Below are 18,961 nucleotides of genomic sequence, written 5' to 3' on the forward strand. Positions count from 1 at the left end.
TGAGGCAGTCAGCCCTTAACCTGAAAAGAATTGTGAATTGCTAACCTAAATGCTAATTACTTATTATTCGATTCTTTTTCCATTGTGATTGTTTTTCCTACAGATATATAAAACACTCTAAAAGATTTAAGACCAAAATATTTATGAATACACTATTCTTTAGCTGTTGAAACAATGTTGAACAACCTATTACTTTCTCAGATACGGACAATGAGATGAACAAGAGATGTTCTTCTAATATCTCTAGTATATCAGGTTTCCTGTAATAGGAACTTAGACTGTCTTCCCACTGTTAATGTTCTATCTCTACTTAAAATTGAATTGTTTACTGAAAAGAATCCATCAACATGTATCTTAACTGTTATGGCTAACTATAGTTAAGTCTACTCCCTGATGCATCCCCAATACCTATGAAAGTACATTTTCCTTAGAACTGGTCCACCGACTGCATTATGAGATGACTCCAATTAATAAATGTCAGGAATGTAATATCAAAGTTCACACTGGGTAACCAAGAAAGTATCCAGTCATATAAATCAGGACCTTGGCAATATATGGCACCCCAAAACTTTCAAATGACTCATAAAATGCCTTCATTTGGGAAGTTGCATGGAATTGGTCTTTAATTATTTAAAATGATTACAGGGAAAAATGGTTAAAGAAACATTTTTTAAAAATCTAGAAATCTCCATATATTTAAGATTGTAGTGCTGGATAACTCCTACACAAAATTAAAGTATAGAAACATTTTGGAATCAAATTTAATTTTTACATTGCATTTTTCTCAGATGTTACAAATTACCTAGCGTGTGAACTCTTAATCTACCTATCATTCTGTTAGCTATGATTTATGGTTTAATGTGTTATGCCAATCCATAAATGTATTTTCAATAAACCATGATTTATCAAACCATTGCTGAAAATAATGACTGGGCAGGAATGAACCATTAACATAATATTTCTGATACAGAAATACAAAATAATATAATGTAGAAACAAAATGTAGTACTATCTGTACCTGAATATAGGAAATTGTGAAAAATATTTTTTAATTCTAACTTAACAAATTGTATTTTATAAATACTAAAATAGAGACACATAGCAGAGTCCTGTAGAACCTTGGGGACTTATCAGTGATCGTTTAGCTTTAATGGGCTGCATACTTCAAATTATATACTTAATCTGTAGAATTTAAGGAAGATATCAATACTTGGTGTTACAATCCATTTATAGGATAATGTAGCTACTAGTACATCAGATGAATTACATTGACAAATAGAAACATTTCTTGAAAATTTTGATTATGGTATGAAAACTCTGAAATAGCAGAACTCTACTCTGAATACACTGCTTGTGTTGCAGTAGTTTATTTTAACCATAAACAAGTAGCAAAATAACTTACCATATTTTCCGGCGTATAAGACTACTTTTTAACCCATGAAAATCTTCTCAAAAGTCAGGGGTCGTCTTATACGCCGGGTGCTGAAAATTTAGGGACAGGGCTGGCTGGAAAACCTGGAGCGGATCTCCCATTTAGTCTGCGCAGGGAAAGCGGGACCAATTGGAGAAGAAGCTGCAGTCTGTGATTTTTTACAGGCTGGGGTCTGGGCGTCTTTCCTTCTAAAGTTGAAGAGCAGCTGTAGTATATCCCAACTTGAAAGGCAGGTGGGGAAGGCAGCAGCCAGAGCAGCGGCTTAGCTCTAAGGACACATTTGACTCAGGAACTGGGCGGGCTGGCTGGAAAACCTGGAGCGGATCTCCCATTTGGTCTTTTTTTTTTAAAAAAAAATCCCATTTATATCCTGCCCTTCTCCGAAGACTCAGGGTGGCTTACAATTTAAAGCACAAATCAATGTGCTTAGCAATAGCCTTCATTCTGTGTATATGCCTGTTTATTAGGGCTTTCACCCCCCCCCCAACAGCATTACTACAAAGTCAGCTTATTGCCCCCAACAATCTGGGTCCTCATTTTACCTACCTTGGAAGGATGGAAAGCTGAGTCAACCTTGAGCCTGGTGGGATGCGAACCTGCACTAATTGCAGGCAGCTGGTGTTACTTTAGGCTCTGTGCAGGGAAAGCTTTAGAGTGAATTAGGAAAAGTGAAAAAGTGAATTAGGAAAATAGGGAACGGTTGCTGGAATTGGGTATGTGTAGTTTAACGAAGAGAAGGGTGAGGGGTGACATGATAGCAGTGATCCAATATCTCAGGGGCTGCCACAAAGCAGAGGGAGCCAAGCTATTCTCCAAAGCACCTGAAAGCAGGACAAGAAGCAATGGATGGAAACTAGTCAAGGAGAGAAGCAACCTAGAACTAAGGAGAAACTTCCTGACAGTTAGAACAATTAACCAGTGGAACAACCTGCCTCCAGAAGTGGTGAATGCTCCAACACTGGAAGTTTTTAAGAAGAGACTGGACAGCCATTTGTCTGAAATGGTATAGGGTTTCCTGCCTTAGCAGGGGGTTGGACTAGATGACCTCCAAGGTCCCCTCCAACTTATTATTATTATTATTATTATTATTATTATTTATTATTATTATTATTATTATTATTATTATTATTATTATTATTATAGTTTAATCCACTTGCACTGTTTTATGTTTACATGTTTGATGACAAACAGCCTTATGTTTATAAGTGACAGTTTTCCTACTAAGCACCTGCATGTCATAAGCATTTGAATTAAAATTACCATATTAAAATCAAATCTGATGTTTTTTAATTTTAATTTGGTGTGCGTTGGAAGAGGGGTAGTCTTATACGGCGAGTATAGCCCAAACCCTATAATTTAACAGGAAATGTAGGGGGTCGTCTTATACACCGGAAAATACGGTACTGTACAATGGCTATATTTTAATTAGTGAAGGTCCTTAGCTTTTTTACCTTCTAATTTTGATAATCCACATTTTAGTTATGGAACCCTAAACTATTGAGCAACTGAATCATTCAGGCAATATATCTAAATAATTCAATTATATGAATGTAATATACTACTCATAGTAGTAAATACTTCCTCCTCCAAAGGAAAAAAAATTGAGATAAGTGGAACTGACAATGTGACAGGTCCAAAGATCCCCACTGAAGCTAAGGGTGAACTTGAACCTGGGTAAACTGAGTGTGTGGTTTGTTCAAAAATGCCCAGTGAAGCTAAAGTTGGTCATCCTAGTTTAAATATTTTCACATTATACCATTTGTTCAAAAATGCCCAGTGAAGCTAAAGTTGGTCATCCTAGTTTAAATATTTTCACATTATACCATACCAAGTCTCTTATGGGCATGTCATACCAATTTATTAGCATGTCTCCTATATTACTATGGTTTGTGGCATAGTCAGATTGAGTATGGTATGGTATGGTACGGTATTGTTATATGCAACTTGGTGGCCTGGTGGTGAAGACTCTCGCCTCCCAAAGGGAACATTGTGGAAGGTTGTGAGTTCAATCCTAGGTAGCAGCAGATGTTTCTCTCCTAGGGCGCAAAGAAAAAAATATCTGCTGTGAATTGTGTAGCGTCAGGAAGAATACCCAGCCAATAAATGCCCAGCTCTAGCCAGTTGCCCTGACTCTATCCCAAATTAAGGGATTACAGGGTTGTAAAAAAGGATATTACAAGAGCAGTGGTTAGAATACAGTATTGCAGGCTAATTCTGCTGACTGCCAACTGCCAGCAGTTCGAGTCTCACCAGCTCAAGGTTGATTCAGCCTTCCATCCTTCTGAGGTTGGTAAAATGAGGAGGACTGAGATTTTTGGAGGCCATATGCTGACTTTGTAAACTGCTTAGAGAGGGCTGTAAAGCACTGTGAAGTTCCATTGCCATATCATATCATATCATATATGACTTCTGAAATACCTTATTTTCTGTGAGGAACTTTGCTAATTATTTGTCTAATATGTGAAGAATCTTATGGCAAAAAGCAGGCATAGTAACTGCTTGCTTTGAAATGTAATTTGTTTATCTCTGTAAATAAGCTCTGTATCATCTTCTGTTTCAACTGTTCTTGCCTATTAAAATATTGTCAAACATCAAATATTTGATTACATAATAATATAATGTAATAACATTTTGTCAAATATTTTTTTTAAAAAATCCTATAAATCTTTCCCCATACAACTCAGAATTAGAATTTTCATGTCACTAATTATTTTAGCATGTTGAGAAATAGCACCCAAACTTTAATGCTTCCAACCAAAGCAGTAGGCTGGGAGTAAAAAAAAGACATCAAAGTATTTGGAAATAAATTAGTGCAATGACTTGTATCCTTTAATTTATTCAGTACTATCTTTCCTGCTTGTAATCCTCAGTACTCAGGGAACTATTTGACATATTTACTTTGACATACTTACTTGAAATATTATAGATCTGTAGAAAGTATTTTCTGAAAAATAATAAAGCAATTACACACCTCTTTAATAGTGAAAACTCTGATTAACAGCTTTGTAAGATGTAAGATAACTGCCGTTCAATTGAAATGCCAAATTAAACCAAGAACAGGATTGTCAACTTTATTATGCTATAATATTAAAATGGGAGTTTAAAGTTTGCTGCAGCATAATTTGTTTGAACAGAATGGTAATAAATAAATGATTTCTCACCTCAGCCAACTCTTCTAACATTACACCTATTCTCAAAAATATTTTTCTACAGGCCATTTTCCACACTGATCTAACTGGAATAGTCCCAGGAGTAAAGATACAAACACTGATTCCCATCCAAGTACAAAATTCAAAGATTTTGGACCCCCCAAACCAGCAAAAACTACATTACAGTTTTTGTAAAATGTAAGTAAAAAGTACATTTTTACATGTATGTACAATAATACTGCAGCCGTTTCAATACTTCAAATTCAATGCAGTCTGCCCTAATGTACAGTCCATATGGCAGGTGAATAATGCGATAAAAAAATAGATGATGCAATCTATTATAGGGGCAAGATGGGGAAAATGGAGCAACTATTTCCAGTTTGGTAATTAAAGTACAGAATCAGAAAAACAGAAACTTATTTATCAGAAATAATCCTATAAGCTTGCAGCTCATAACATTCAAAAATTAAATTCTGATCTGTGTCAAGAAAATGTCTTGGGCAAATAATGCAGAATAGTATCCTCATATATAACAACATTACTGGAGAAAGTTACATAAAATTGGTGTAATCTACTATGGCCAAGATCTGACGTACAATGAATCAAATTTTATCAAAGGTTTTTTTTAAAAGAAAATACAAATTAATATAAAGTAAGAAAAAGAAATAAAATCAGAGAAAGCTAAATGTAAAAGATAAATAGAAAAGAAAAATATAGAGAAATAGATTCCCATTTTATTTATGGCAGTTATAAGGCCAATTATAACTTTACCTCTTACTCTATGGTTACAACATATCTTTCTATAATCCTTTCTGCCTATTCATCAAAACCATTAATCAAATTCTTTTCATCGTGTTTCACATAAGAAGTCTATAAGGGGTTTCCAGTTAGCTATAAATGTAGATATTGTCTTTTCTCTTATTATGTAAGTTAACTTAGTTATCTTAACAAGTTCCATCATTTTCACCTACCATTCTTCCCTTGCAGATAAGGCCAGACCTTTCCATCTTTGTGCATCGAAGTAATATTTTCTATAACTGTCATAAAGGCATGTAAAATCATACTACATAAAATGGAAATTGTACCTTTAAATTCAGTTACATAAAGACGTGATCACAAAAATAATGAGTAAAAAAACATGTATCTACTTAAAATGAAAGTCCTACTCATTTTCTTTTTAAATTCACTGCAATATTATTAGTAGCAAGATGTAACTGCAACTTGCCAATTACCTTTCTGTCCCCAATCTTATGTTGCTGATACAGTACGGTTTACAATATGCAGGGTGGTGAAGAATAAAGTTAAAGCCTGACAGCTTCTGTAAGAAATTATACTGACTTCATTACCCAATTGCTTTAGAAATTTGGCTGTCGAGTGCATAACTACTAAACCTCATATGAACAGGATCCATTTGTACATAGTATGCCCCCCACAGGTTCCTCTGCTCACCTCCCTATAGTTTATTGCAAAAGGTCCCGCTCCTTCAGCGTCCAATGCTTTTTTAACCAGTGTTTTTGCCCTTTCCGTTCTCTCTTCCATACAGAAACGCAAACGCACGCTCGTCTATGCCGCAGCGAGGATTACAACAACGCTGCACAAGTTTTATCCAATGAACAAATGAAAACGAATTGGGGCCTCTTGATCCAACACCAGATCGCATTCAAGTCGTAAGCTTAGAGCAAGACTTTCTCGGGTGTTTTGGCACAGAGTTGCAAGACAGTTTAAGACTAAAACGCCTATCGCTATCATAATATTCGTTAGCTTTTCCACTCTCTCACCTGGCACCCTCACAAACAACTCCGGGTCACCTTTTCCACATGTCACCTCTCCCTCCCTGCCCCCTTCCATTTGCACCACATCCGTCTCTCACCAAATACTCCCATAATTTCCCCTCATCTGCATTTCAAAAACTCTCATTTGGTCTGGGTTTCCCATCTTCTCAAGGACCACAGGCAGCTCTCTCATTAACCCGCTTCCCTATTCCTCGGTTTAACCCCGGTCGCTTGGTCGTCCACCGCCGCATGGAGCAGCACCTGAGTCCGTTTCAGGCGTCTCTAATTCTTACCAAGGGTCGAACTCGTGTATGATGCTCTCGAAGCGGATGACGGCGAAGAGCCTGGAACTGAAACCAGCCAGCCAGGCCAGGAAAAGGATTGTGAAGGAGAGCAGCGACTGCCAGCCTGCCGGTTGCGACAGGCCCCCCGACAGGCCGCCTCCTCCCGCTGGGGCGCCGGGGCCGGTCGCCGCCAGTGAACCACCTCGGGTGTTAGCCAGCGCTTGGGAATTTGAAGATGACGACGAGGCAGCGGCACCGGACTTGTGCTTCTGATCGGGGGCTGAGTGTTCCGCCATGTTGGTCCCCGGGCTCCTCGCTTTTCCTCCGCCTAACGCGCGGCGAAGGAGGAGCAGAATCTGCCTCGTTCCCTCAGCACGCTTTGCAAAAGAAGACGGGGAAAGCGGCTGAAATCACTGTCTTCTTCCGCGCTCTTTTCACTGGCTGGGGAAGCACTTCCCTGCCGCCGCCTCTTCTCGAGCGACCCAGGAAATACTGCCCGATGCGGCCGCCGCCAACATCCCAATGCGGCGCCAGAGAACGGGCGCGAGACTGAAGCAGCGCGCGCACGAGAGATGGTGTGTGTGTGGGGGGGGGGGAGCAGAGAAATAAGGCGTGGATATGAGAATAAGAGGAGCGACAGACAGAGAAGAGGCGGAGATTCGAAACGAAGATAGTGAAAGTTGCTTCCGCGTGAAAATGAATTGGCTCAAGATTGAGGTCGAGGAAAAATGAAATGGGAGGAGAAATAAAGCGCGGGACTGTGGACAGCCGTTGGGCGGCGCGTGAGAAGAGGCGGGGAAGAAGCTAAGACGGCTAATTAAGGCTTGAGGCCCGAGTGATCGCTGTGACACTCAGTGGGGAGGAGCCGGCAACGAGCCTTCTCCTCCCGTTTTCGTCAAGATCATCCTATTAACCTGTCAGAGAGCGACAGGTACTTCAAAAGGACAAAGCGGTAGCCAATTAGGATCGACAACCATAGGGCGCGGCTACAGCAGGGCGGTGACTTTATCATTTTTCACAAATTATAAAAAGCTGTGCTAAGTGGAATCGTTTGATTGGCTGACACGTTTACCGGTGACAGAGTAAAGTTGCCTTTTTTTCTTTGTCACGTGAGATAAATTAAGCGCTGACGTTTTGAGCCAGCCCCTTGAGTTGACGGAGCTGCGGTAGATGCAATACTGTATTCCTAGTTAGGAAGCCCGAGGCATATTGGGGCTTGTAGTTTCTAGGCATTGTTGCTTTGGATCTGTCAAACGTTCTGCTTACCCCCGTTGTTATGGTAAACTTTGAGGATACACCCATCAAAAAAAGGCTATAAAAAACCCTGAAATACTACACAGAAGTTATTATAACGCTAATAGTACTGCCATGCTCAATGCATAATGCAACTTTTAAAAAATCACACCGAATCACACACTTGCAGGTACATAGATACTTAGGGCAACTAGAGCTAGAGACAGAAAGCTTGGGTAACTAATACCGATCTTTCCAAATCCTGTCAACTTCTTGGCAGGATTGTTGCTGAGAATTCTGGGAATAGAAATCCACATTGTATCCCAGATTTGTTAAAATGGGAAGCACTATTCTAAACAGCCACCTCGAAGGATAAAGAAAAAAGTGAGACTGGATACAATAGCTGCTGCCCGTGGTAATAATATTTAAACTGAGGCATAGGATTCTTTTCAGTGTATCAAATTCACAGAGCAGGAAGTACTGACAGACAGCTGTCTTATTCTTACACTACAATAATAGTTTCCCATTCACCCAGTATGTAGCTGTTCATTTAATAAGACAATATTCTATTCTTAAGAGAAAAGAATAGCATAGAAATTAATTCTAATAAATGAAACATTAAGGAATATTTAAATCAGTGGTTGCTTATACCGGTAGTTGAATTAAAGACATACAGCTGGTGAGTATGAACTAATCACATATCCTTGCTAGGAAGGAAGATAAGTACTTTGGTGTCTGACAATTTTCTCTGGAAGATTGAGAAAGGATTCTGTAACTAGGTAACAAATCATACAAAGCCTTTTCTCTGGACATCTTAAAATGGCCAGACCATATGCCATTTAAGAGCTTTTAAGATAGAACTAAAACTTTGAATTGTGGTTAGAATTACATAAATACCCAAAGCAGAATGTAAAGCTCATGAAACCTTAGTGACAGCTGCTGCCATTAATATTTTCAAATACTTTTCAATAATAGCTGTGCATTAAACACATACTGGTAACCTAAATAGGATACAGTATAACCAGATTATAACCAATCTGTTTTTCTCTCAGCTGCGACTGGTGTAAGTTAAGCCTTGGCTGGTAATATCTTTTGGGCATAGCACAGAAATTACAATAATGCCATTCTCAGAATTGGGGGTGAGGGTGGGGGGTAGGTGAGGGAGAAATCTGTATCTGTACAATGTTCACTAGCTTGAAATTACCTATTTTATAATGACAAAGGAAGAGTTTGCCCTGATAGGTGCAGTAATAAGCTGACTTTGTAATAATGCCGCTTGGGGGGGGGGCAAAAGCCCTAATAAGCAGGCATATACATAGAATGAAGGCTATTGCTAAGCACATTGGTTTGTGCTTAAATTGTAAGCCGCCCTGAGTCTTCGGAGAAGGGCGGGATATAAATGGGATTAAAATAAATAAAAAAATAAAAATAAATAAGTGATTTTCAGCAAAATTGGTAATAATGACTAGTAGTGGCATCAGATATCAATGGAAATCTTAATGTAATCTTAAATCTTCTTGCTAATGAGTAACATAAAGGCTTCCTGAATTTTTTATTCTAATATTATTGGAATCAAATTGAATTCCTAACTTCCTATGTGCAATAAAGATAAATCCAAGGTAAAGCCATTTTTTTGATAAAATGTTATATTGGCCTAATTTCTCCAAACTAATGTATTGTTTATAACTTTTTCCACCGTGACCTCTGTTGTTATCTTGCCAAATTCTACAAAATGATAGTTTCCTGAGACTCACTTGTGTCTTGTGAAACATATATTTTATACCCATATAAGAATTTCAAGATCTTATTTTGGAAACAACCCAACTCATGTTATGAAGTCAGATGCATACACAACACTACATCGTAAGAACTTTCCTGTGATTACAGAATTGCTGCCAGATAAGCTGGCTGGCTCAAATCTTTCATTCTACCTTGAACTGAAGTTTACCAATTGGCATACTTGGCAAAAGCAAAGCAGTTATTATGACTGGTGGGTAGTATATCTGGAAGGAGTAAGTAGAAAGCTATAGCCTCCAACTTAGCTGATGGGGGTAGGTGAAAATATAATTGCAAATAAGACAGGGGTCTGTATAAACAGCAGTCATTTTTATTCTTTTCTATAGAGTTTATTTTTTGAGGGAGAGGTTTAAAGTGCACTCACAGCAAATCTGGTAAATTAGAAAAGAGAAATAGAAGCATGGTAGCAGGGATCAGAACTGCAGATTTCAAATAAGGCAACAATTTATACAAATAACTTACACATAATATTGGGTTCAGAGGTTTTTGAAAGATTTAGTAATAGGGATGCAGCATTTCACCCCTATAGTATTAAAACTCTATTCCACTTTAAGGTGTAGATGAACATTGTTTCAGGTTATCAAGATCAAAGATAACACATTTCACATTTTGGATAGTCACAACACCCATTAATATTAATTGAATTGTGTTATTCTTCCCAGGAGGATTTTATTTCCTAAATGGAAGGTCTGACAGTCTACATCTCCTCATACTCAGCTCATTCAAGAAAGTCACAAGTTGATTATAAACAGCATAACACAGTTTACAAAATGATCCACTGTTACTACTGCACAAATTTTCATGTACTGGTAATGAAAAATTGCTGAGATCGTATAGTTGAAAAAGAAGTAAAAAGTGAGCAAGTTAAAATATTGTTGGATTTCCAAACAAAAATGGATTAAGTTTTGACTCATAAGATACCAGATATAACTGTAGTTGATAAGGAGAAAGCATGGATAATTTATGTGACAATACCTTAGGAGATAATAGAGTAGAAGACAAATACTTGATCACAAAGTATCAAAATCTGAAAATTGAAATTGAAAAATTAGGGCTGTGGTGGTCCCAGTGATTATTGGCATATTGTGGCGTTCCAAAACATTTTGGATAGTATTTAGGAAATCTGCATTTTGACAAAATGTTTATCAGTAAGTTACAAAAGGCCACAGTGCTTGAATCCACACATATGCTATGTGATACATTATGATATGCTAGGTTCTAGGAAAAAACTTGATGTGTATGAAGGTCAGTAACAGCTAAAGAACTAACAGCTGTGACTTGATATTGTTGTGTACAGAGAGTAATAATAATACTAAGTAAAAATATTCTGTCAACGCTGCAAACATTGGATGTCCCCGCTCTGACAACTGATGAAAATTACAACCATTTTCTCTTTGATTTTTACATGCTTTTTCCGGTATTTAGAAATCAGGTGCAGAAGAGGTGGGTGGATGGATGGGATGAAAGCTTGAGCTCAGTTAGCCATAACAATAATGCTGCTTTGTGGGAACCCAAGGACGAGCTGATAACGTTTTGGCGGGCTGAGAAGCTAGGGAGAAAGGCCACGTTTTAGGCTAATTGGAGAATGTGATTTATGACAGCTTATTTGGGGTGGGAATTGCACTTTGTTACTTTGTATCTGGGGGAAGTGAATTTAGTTTCTGGATTCAGCTGTGTAGTGCCAATACTTTATTTCCTGAATAAAATGTTCTTTGAGGAAGAATTTTTGCCTCAAAGTTCTTTTGATGGGTTTCATCTATCAGAACCATGACATTAACCCAAAAACCCACCTTTCTACCCTAACCCCCTTGGGGTCCTGAGCTCCAGTTACCTTCCCTAAGTCGGGGAATAGGCTGACAAAGACTCAGGGAAGATCTCAGCATGGAAAAGGAAGAAGCACCTGTAACCAGCACCCCAGCCATGGCTGCTGCCTCAGCAGTGGGAGTGCAAGCCAGTACAACGGCGGAGAAAGAAACATTTGATGCCTTAAAGCAGGGGGCGAGACCAAAGATGTGACACCTGATATGGTCATTGGAGTGGACCCTGCCCAGTGGAGACTCCAAGCACCTCGAGGCAACCCTGCTAAAGGCAAGTTCTTCAAAAGCATCTGAAGCCGACTTGCAGGCAGGAGCCCCTTGATCATGCTCCCCAGACCATAGGGGAGCCAAAAGATTGGTGACCACTGAGGACTCTGGAGAAAGGAAGTACCTGTCTGCAGTCTGTAGCCAATCGGTGGAGAAGTTGGTGGAGAGATTTGAAGGGCTGAAGGTGAGGAGCGGGGAACAACTTTCTCACTTTGCATGCCAGTGAACATGATGATCAGTGGGGCTGACACCACACTGTGCCTAAGAGAAGCCCCAGCCCTGCCAATGGAGCACGGGTGGTTTCTCTGGCCTCAAAGCCACCAGCATTGACCTCCAGCCCTGTGGGAAAGGAGAGTCCCAGCTGCCACTCTAAAAATGGCAGCCTGAGTCGTTGCCATTCCTCCAAGACTCCAGAGCGCCAATCACAAGAGCCCCAGCCACCAGAGAAGTCCTGGTCGGCATCAGTTGTCACGATCCCTTGACAGGCACACCCACTACTGAAGCCCGAGCCAACACCGGGGCAGCCAAAGTCCAGATCGTCACCAGTACTGTGAGAGCCCCGACTGTCGCTACTATCAGTCACACAGCCTGGGGCATCACCATTGGCACCACCAAAGCCTGAGGCCTAAGCAGGGAAGAGACCCAGATGTGAGCATTCAACAAGGTTTAGTACAACAGCTGTGTGACCTGTTGGCCAAGCAGCAATAGGCCAGAGTGCCACAACCATTGGGGACTCTGCAGCAATTGAGTATGCCATGGCTGCCACTGCTGGGAGGTCAGCAGACAGTGGGAACACAGCAGTAGTGGAGGTGGCAACAGCCCCTGAATGTGCAACAACCACAGGGGGGGTCTGCAGCAATTGGGAATGCTGCAGCCACCATTGGGAGGTCAGCAGCCATTGGGAGGCCAACAACCGCTGGGAATACAGCTGCAATGGGGGGGCAGCAGCCCATGATGGCTCCACCCCTTAGAGTGACTTTTGATGGTGATATGAAGAAGCTGATCTTCTTCCTTAATCAAGTATGTTCCTGCATGAATCACAATGCTTATTTCTACCCAAATCCAGCTGCTACGGTCAATGTTGCAGCCATCTGGAAGAGGAAGCATCTGAGTGGCTAAACAACCTGTACAATGTGCAAGTGCCTAAACTGGGGGATCTCCATCTCTTCCTCCTTGGGTTAAAAGCCAGGTTCAAGGACCCATCCATAGCCCTCAAAGCAGAGAAATAAATTCACAAGATAAAGCAAGACAGTAGACCTGCACTGGAATATGTATGAGAGTTTCACAAGATGGCAGGTCAGATAGAAAGGTGGCCTGAGCAGTCCCTGGTGCATCACTTCAAGAAGGGGCTAGATGTTCATCTTTCCCAGGCCTGTGTCTATTGGACTGTCCCTAATCAATTGCAGGAGTGGTATCAGGTGGCAGTAAGGTTGGACGTTGAGCTTTCTCGCTACAAGAAGCCACCAACCCCAAAAGCCGGGCCGAAACCAGAGCAAACCAGACTCCTCCCCGAAAATCCCCACCCAGCGTGGCCATGGAATCCCCCAAGCCACCTGCCAGTCCACCAATCAAATGCTTCAGGTGTGGACAACAGGGGCACCAAGCAGTGAGTTGCTTGATCCCGTACCCCCAACAGGGAAGTAGATCGGGGCCACTGGTGAGGAAGAAACCAACCCAGCAGCCAGCGAAAGAAAAATCAAACTGGATCACACAAGAACCCATTGCCCAGGTCACGTCACCCACGCAATGAGAGCACCGAGTCCCAAGCTGGACTTCCCACCACTCTGCCCTCCTACAACAGCAACGATGAAGGAGAGAACAACCCGATGGTGAGTTGACCTGTTCCATCTTTTTCTCTCACTGCCAAACTCATAGTCCCTAAGACAGGTATACAAGTGGATTTCAAAGTGCTAGTGAACTCAGGGTGCTCCTGGAGTATTATTAGCTTGCCACTTGCCCTTAGAATGGGCATACAGGCAAGGTTGCTCTTCAAGCCCGTGAAACCAATGGCTCTTTAACAGGAAAAACTTTAATCACACAATTGACAGAGGCAATACGCTTAGAAATAGGTGAACATTGGGAGTTGATTCCCTTCATAGTGGCTCCAAAGATGACTGAGGCTGTGATTCTAGGTCTAGCCTAGTTAGACAAATGGAAACCTTTCATTTGGTGAGAAAAGGGGATGAGGATTGTGAGATTACCTATAGGACCCAAACGCCCTCTTAATTCAGCCGACATTACTAGAGAGACTAGGCCATCTACTGAGTTAGAAAAGAGAGCTAGCTATTTTGCCACATCCAGGTGAGCCACTTATCCCCAGTGAGTACCGGGATCTAGCAGAGGCATTTAGTGAGAAAGAATGTGACATCCTGCCGCCCAATTACTGCATCATTGAACTGTTACCGGGAGCTAAACTCCCACAGCCGAGGATGTACGCCATGGCCCCCCTCAAAATGGATGAACTACAGCAATATGAGAACAAGAACCTAGCAAGAGTTCATCTTCATTGCCTAGATGCTGCTGGAAAAACTCTTCTGCTTTATCAATCGAATCTAACCTATATCTCTTTTCTTGCCAGGTCACCACAATCCCTTCCGGCATCAGCCACCTAAAATTAATATTTTGTCTTATTAATTTTGATGTAATATGTTGGTAGGGCCTTCTCAGATCTCTTAGGGACTTATTTGAGGACAATTAGTTGTTTACCTCTATATTCTATTGGGTCGTCCCTTGTTCTGTGCAAAATCTCATCCCTAATTGACTTCTTCACAAATCTGATATGTACCTCCTTGGATAAGATGAACTAGAAGAAAGAGAGTTAAAAGAAGGGAACAATGCAGAGAGATATAATAGAAAGACACGGGAATCACAAGACAAAGAACAAGAAACAGAGAGAAGAGAAAAAAATGAGAATGCACCATTTTTTATTTTTTATTTTAATTCCATTTATATCCCGCCCTTCTCCGAAGACTCAGGGCGGCTTACAAGCTTAGCAGTAGCCTTCATTCTATGTATATGCCTGCTTATTAGGGCTTTCACACACACCCCAGCGGAATTATTACAAAGTCAGCTTAATTGCCCCCAACAATCTGGGTCCTCATTTTACCTATCTTGGAAGGATGGAAGGCTGAGTCAACCTTGAGCCTGGTGGGATGCGAACCTGCATTAATTGCAGGCAGCTGGTGTTACTTAAGGAGGCATTAGCCCACTGCTCCACCATGACAACAATGATGAGTGTAGACACAAAGAAGTAAGAAAGATAGACTGACAAGGGCAACAAGATCAAAACAGAGGCAGTAATATAGAAATATTAATAGTATTATCATTAAATGTGAATGGACTAAACTCCCCAGCTAAGAGAAATATAATTTTGAATAAGCTCAGTAAGAAAAATTTAGATATAACAATTCTACAAGAAACACATATAAAGACTCAAGATCAGGATCTATTAAACTAACCTAAGTTAGGAATTAAATTTGTATCGCTTTCACAACAGAAGAAAGGAGGAATTGTGATATGTTAAAGAAAGAATCCCAGCAAGACAAATTTATCGAGATGAGGAAGGTAGAATATTGATTATTGAAATTTCCTTGAACAAAAAAAGTCACCCTGGTAGGAATTTATGCCCCCAATGAAAAACAAAGACAATTTTATAAGAAATTGCATAAGGTTATTTATTTATTTTTGGGACTTATATGCCGCCCTATCTCCCGAAGGACTCAGGGCGGCTAACAACAATAAAACACAATAATACAAATGTTAAAAAAGATTAACAAGCCCCAATGATAAAATGATAAAATATTAAAAATATTCTATTTAAAAAATTCCTATCGTCAGTCCAGGTCAGCCTGATGGAAGAGAAATGTTTTAAGGCCGCGATGAAAGGACCGGAGATCCGGGGCCATCTGGAGCTCAAGGGGAAGTTGATTCCACAGGGCTGGCACTTCCACAGAGAAGGCCCTCCCCCTGGGGGTCGCCAGCCAACATTGTCTAGCCGACGGCATCCTGAGGAGGCCCTCCCTGTGTAGGTGCACCGGGCGATGGGAGGTCGTTCCTGGCAGCAGACGGTCCTGCAAACATCCCGGGCCTAAGCCATGTAGGGCTTTATAGGTAAGAACCAGCACCTTAAATCTCACCCGGAGGACAACCGGTAACCAATGTAGCTCACACAGGAGGGGTGTAATATGGGAGTATCGGGATGCTCCCATCACAACCCGCGCGGCTGCATTCTGCACCAGCTGGAGCCTCCAGGTGGTCTTCAAGGGCATATTGCTGATATGGATTATGAAAACATTTGTATAATTGGAGATTTTAATGCAATTATAGACAGAGAATTAGATTATAAGAGTGAGGAAGTTAGGAAACGAACCAGGAAAATATTACCCGGTACTTTTTTTAAAATGGTAGAGGAATTAAATGTTCAAGATAGTTGGAGGGAGAGAAATTTGAATTAAAAGCAGTTTACATACTATTCAGGGCAGCATCAATCATGGTCTAGAATTGATATGGTCTAGACAATGAAAGAACTAAATTCAGATGTTGATATAATAATAGATATTAATACTTGGGCAGATCATAATCCCATTGTAATTAAATGGAAAGAACAGAAGACAACAACAAGGAGGTGGACTCTTAAAAAGGCAATCCTAAACCAAACAGAATTTAAGCATAAGATGGAGGAACAAATGCGGACATTCTTCCAGATAAATAAGAAAGAGGAGACTAGCATTCAAAATTTATGGGATACGGCCAAAGCAGTTATGAGAGGAACTGCAATTGCGTATATGGCCAATGAATATAAAAAGAAAAGGCAATATCGAAAAAGTTTAGAGGATGAACATAAAAAATTAGAATTAGAACTACAAAAAACCCACAATGTAGAGATTTAAAACAACAGTTGGATTTAAAAAAGCATAAATTGAATATTATAGAAAAGGGAGAATTGGCACAAAAAAATAAAAAGCATTAGACAAAAAATTTTTGAGCAGGCAAATAAACCTGGGAGATGGCTGGCCTAAAGATTGAAAAAACAAAAAGATAATAGATGGATTAGTAAATTACGTAATCAAGCAGGGGAGATAGTATATCAAAATGATGGGAAAAAATGGGTGATGTATGAATTTTATAAAAATATAAAGAGGAGGAAATGATCACTGAGGAAAGAATATCACAATATCTTATGAAAGCAGACCTACCGAAGGTTTCAGAAGAATTTCAAAATATATTAAATAAAGATATAACAGTTCAGGAAATTATGGAAGCTATTAAAAAACAAAAAAGTAATAAAACACCTGGCCCTGATGGACTACCGTCCGAAATATATAAAAACCTCCAAGAACTTTTGGTCCCAACACTATTGGATTTATTTAATGAGGTAGTAAACACAGCAAAAATTCCAAACTCATGGAAAGAAGCAATCATCTCACTAATCCCTAAAGAAAACTCTGATTTGACCTGTATTAAAAATTATAGACCCATTTCTTTACTGAACACGGATTACAAGATTTTCACGACTATAATGGCAGAAAGATTAAAAAAATATTTAGCGGAATTTATTCATACTGACCAAAAGAGCTTCTTGCCTAAAAGACAAATTAGACATAATGTCAGGATCGTACTAGACATCTTAGAATACTATGAATTTCATAGCGAAAAACAAGTGGCATTAATTTTTGTTGATGCTCAGAAAGCCTTTGATAATGTCAAATGGAATTTTATGTTGACTCAAACAGATGGAATTCGGAGAAAAATTTATAAATATGTTTAAAGCAATCTATTCTAAGCAAGAGGCAAAAGTAGTCATAAACAGAGAATTAACAAATAGCATTCAAATACAAAAAGGTACGAGACAAGGCTGTCCACTATCTCCTTTATTATTCATTCTTTCTTTAGAAGTACTCACAAGAATAATCCGAAAAGATAAGATGATTAAAGGATTAGAAATCAGAAAAGAGACATTTAAACTACAGGCTTATGCGGATGATTTAGTTTTCATCTTGGAAGACCCTTTAGAATCTGGAACAAGATTATTACAGGTGCTGGAAAATTATGGAGATGTGGGATTAAAAATTAACAAAGAAAAAACTAAAATGCTCGTTAAAAATATGTCCAACTTACAAGAGACTGAGTTAGTAGAAAAAATTGACATCCAGACATCTAAAAGAGTAAAGTATTTGGGGATCCAACTATCAGCAAGATGCACTACACTTAAAAGAGAAAATTATGATAAGTCAATGGACCAAATTATAGTAGACCTAGATAGATGGAAAAACTTGCAGCTCTCTTTTATGGGAAAAATAGCGACAATCAAGATGAATATACTGCCCAAATTACTCTTTTTATTCCAATGTGTACCAATTAAATTAGTTAAGGATTTTTTTTTGAAAATTTAAATAGAGTTACATCTAAATTTATTTGGCAAGGTAAAAAAACCGAGAATCAAGTTAAAATTATTACAGGATGCAAAGGAAAGAGGAGGGCTCGGCCTCCCAGATTGGGAAAAATATTATCAAGCAGCAATAGCGGTATGGATAAAGGATTGGATACATTTAAGGAATAGAAGACTACTCGCCTTAGAAGGTCATGACATGCAAATTGGGTGGCATGCTATAATGTGGGATGGAAAATATAGGGCTCATCAGTATTTTCAGAATCATCATATTAGACGGGCACTATTAGATGTGTGGAGAAAAATTTAAAAAATTAACTATATAGAAATTCCCAATTGGCTATCTATATTAGAGATTTTCGTGCACCCCAAATTTATAAATCTAAAAAGTGTAATTACATATAAGATCTCTTAGATGAAAATGGAGACCTGAAAACAAGAAAAAGATTATCAGAAGATGGTGTAGAGTTGGAATGGTGGGCATACTTACAAATACAGTCACGATACAGAGAAGATAAAAAAGAACCAGGGATAAAATTAGAGCATACACAATTAGATAAAATTCTTCTAGGTACAGAAGATCGATTGATAAAAAAGATATACCAATATTTATTAGAACAGGATTTATTAGAACAGGTAAAAGAAACAATGTTAACCTGGAGTAAAAATTTTGGTTATAATATTGACTTAGAATATTGGCAACTACTATGGGATACAAATAGGAGGTTAACGCTAGCCACCTCCTATAAAGAGAACTTCTACAAGATGTTTATAGATGGCATCTTCCCCTACAAGGTTAGCAAAAATAGATTAAAAAATCTC

General features: G+C 39.3%; 1 protein-coding gene across 2 annotated transcripts in view; it reads right to left on the reverse strand.

Annotated features, from left to right (window-relative positions):
• Nucleotides 1-7,235, reverse strand: part of STT3B (STT3 oligosaccharyltransferase complex catalytic subunit B) — a 66,576-nt gene extending 59,341 nt beyond the window's left edge. The window contains exon 1 of one of the 2 annotated variants that reach the window (XM_081343505.1): nucleotides 6,647-7,235. In XM_081343505.1, coding sequence (XP_081199631.1) covers nucleotides 6,647-6,933 — 287 coding nt within the window. In that variant the 5' untranslated portion in view covers nucleotides 6,934-7,235. The remainder of the gene's footprint in view (nucleotides 1-6,646) is intronic. The other variant, XM_081343504.1, reaches the window with a different exon arrangement.
• Between the last annotated feature and the right edge of the window lie 11,726 nt (nucleotides 7,236-18,961).

The sequence above is a fragment of the Vipera berus genome, assembly GCF_964194415.1.
Source record: "Vipera berus genome assembly, chromosome: Z".
Taxonomy (NCBI): domain Eukaryota; kingdom Metazoa; phylum Chordata; class Lepidosauria; order Squamata; family Viperidae; genus Vipera; species Vipera berus.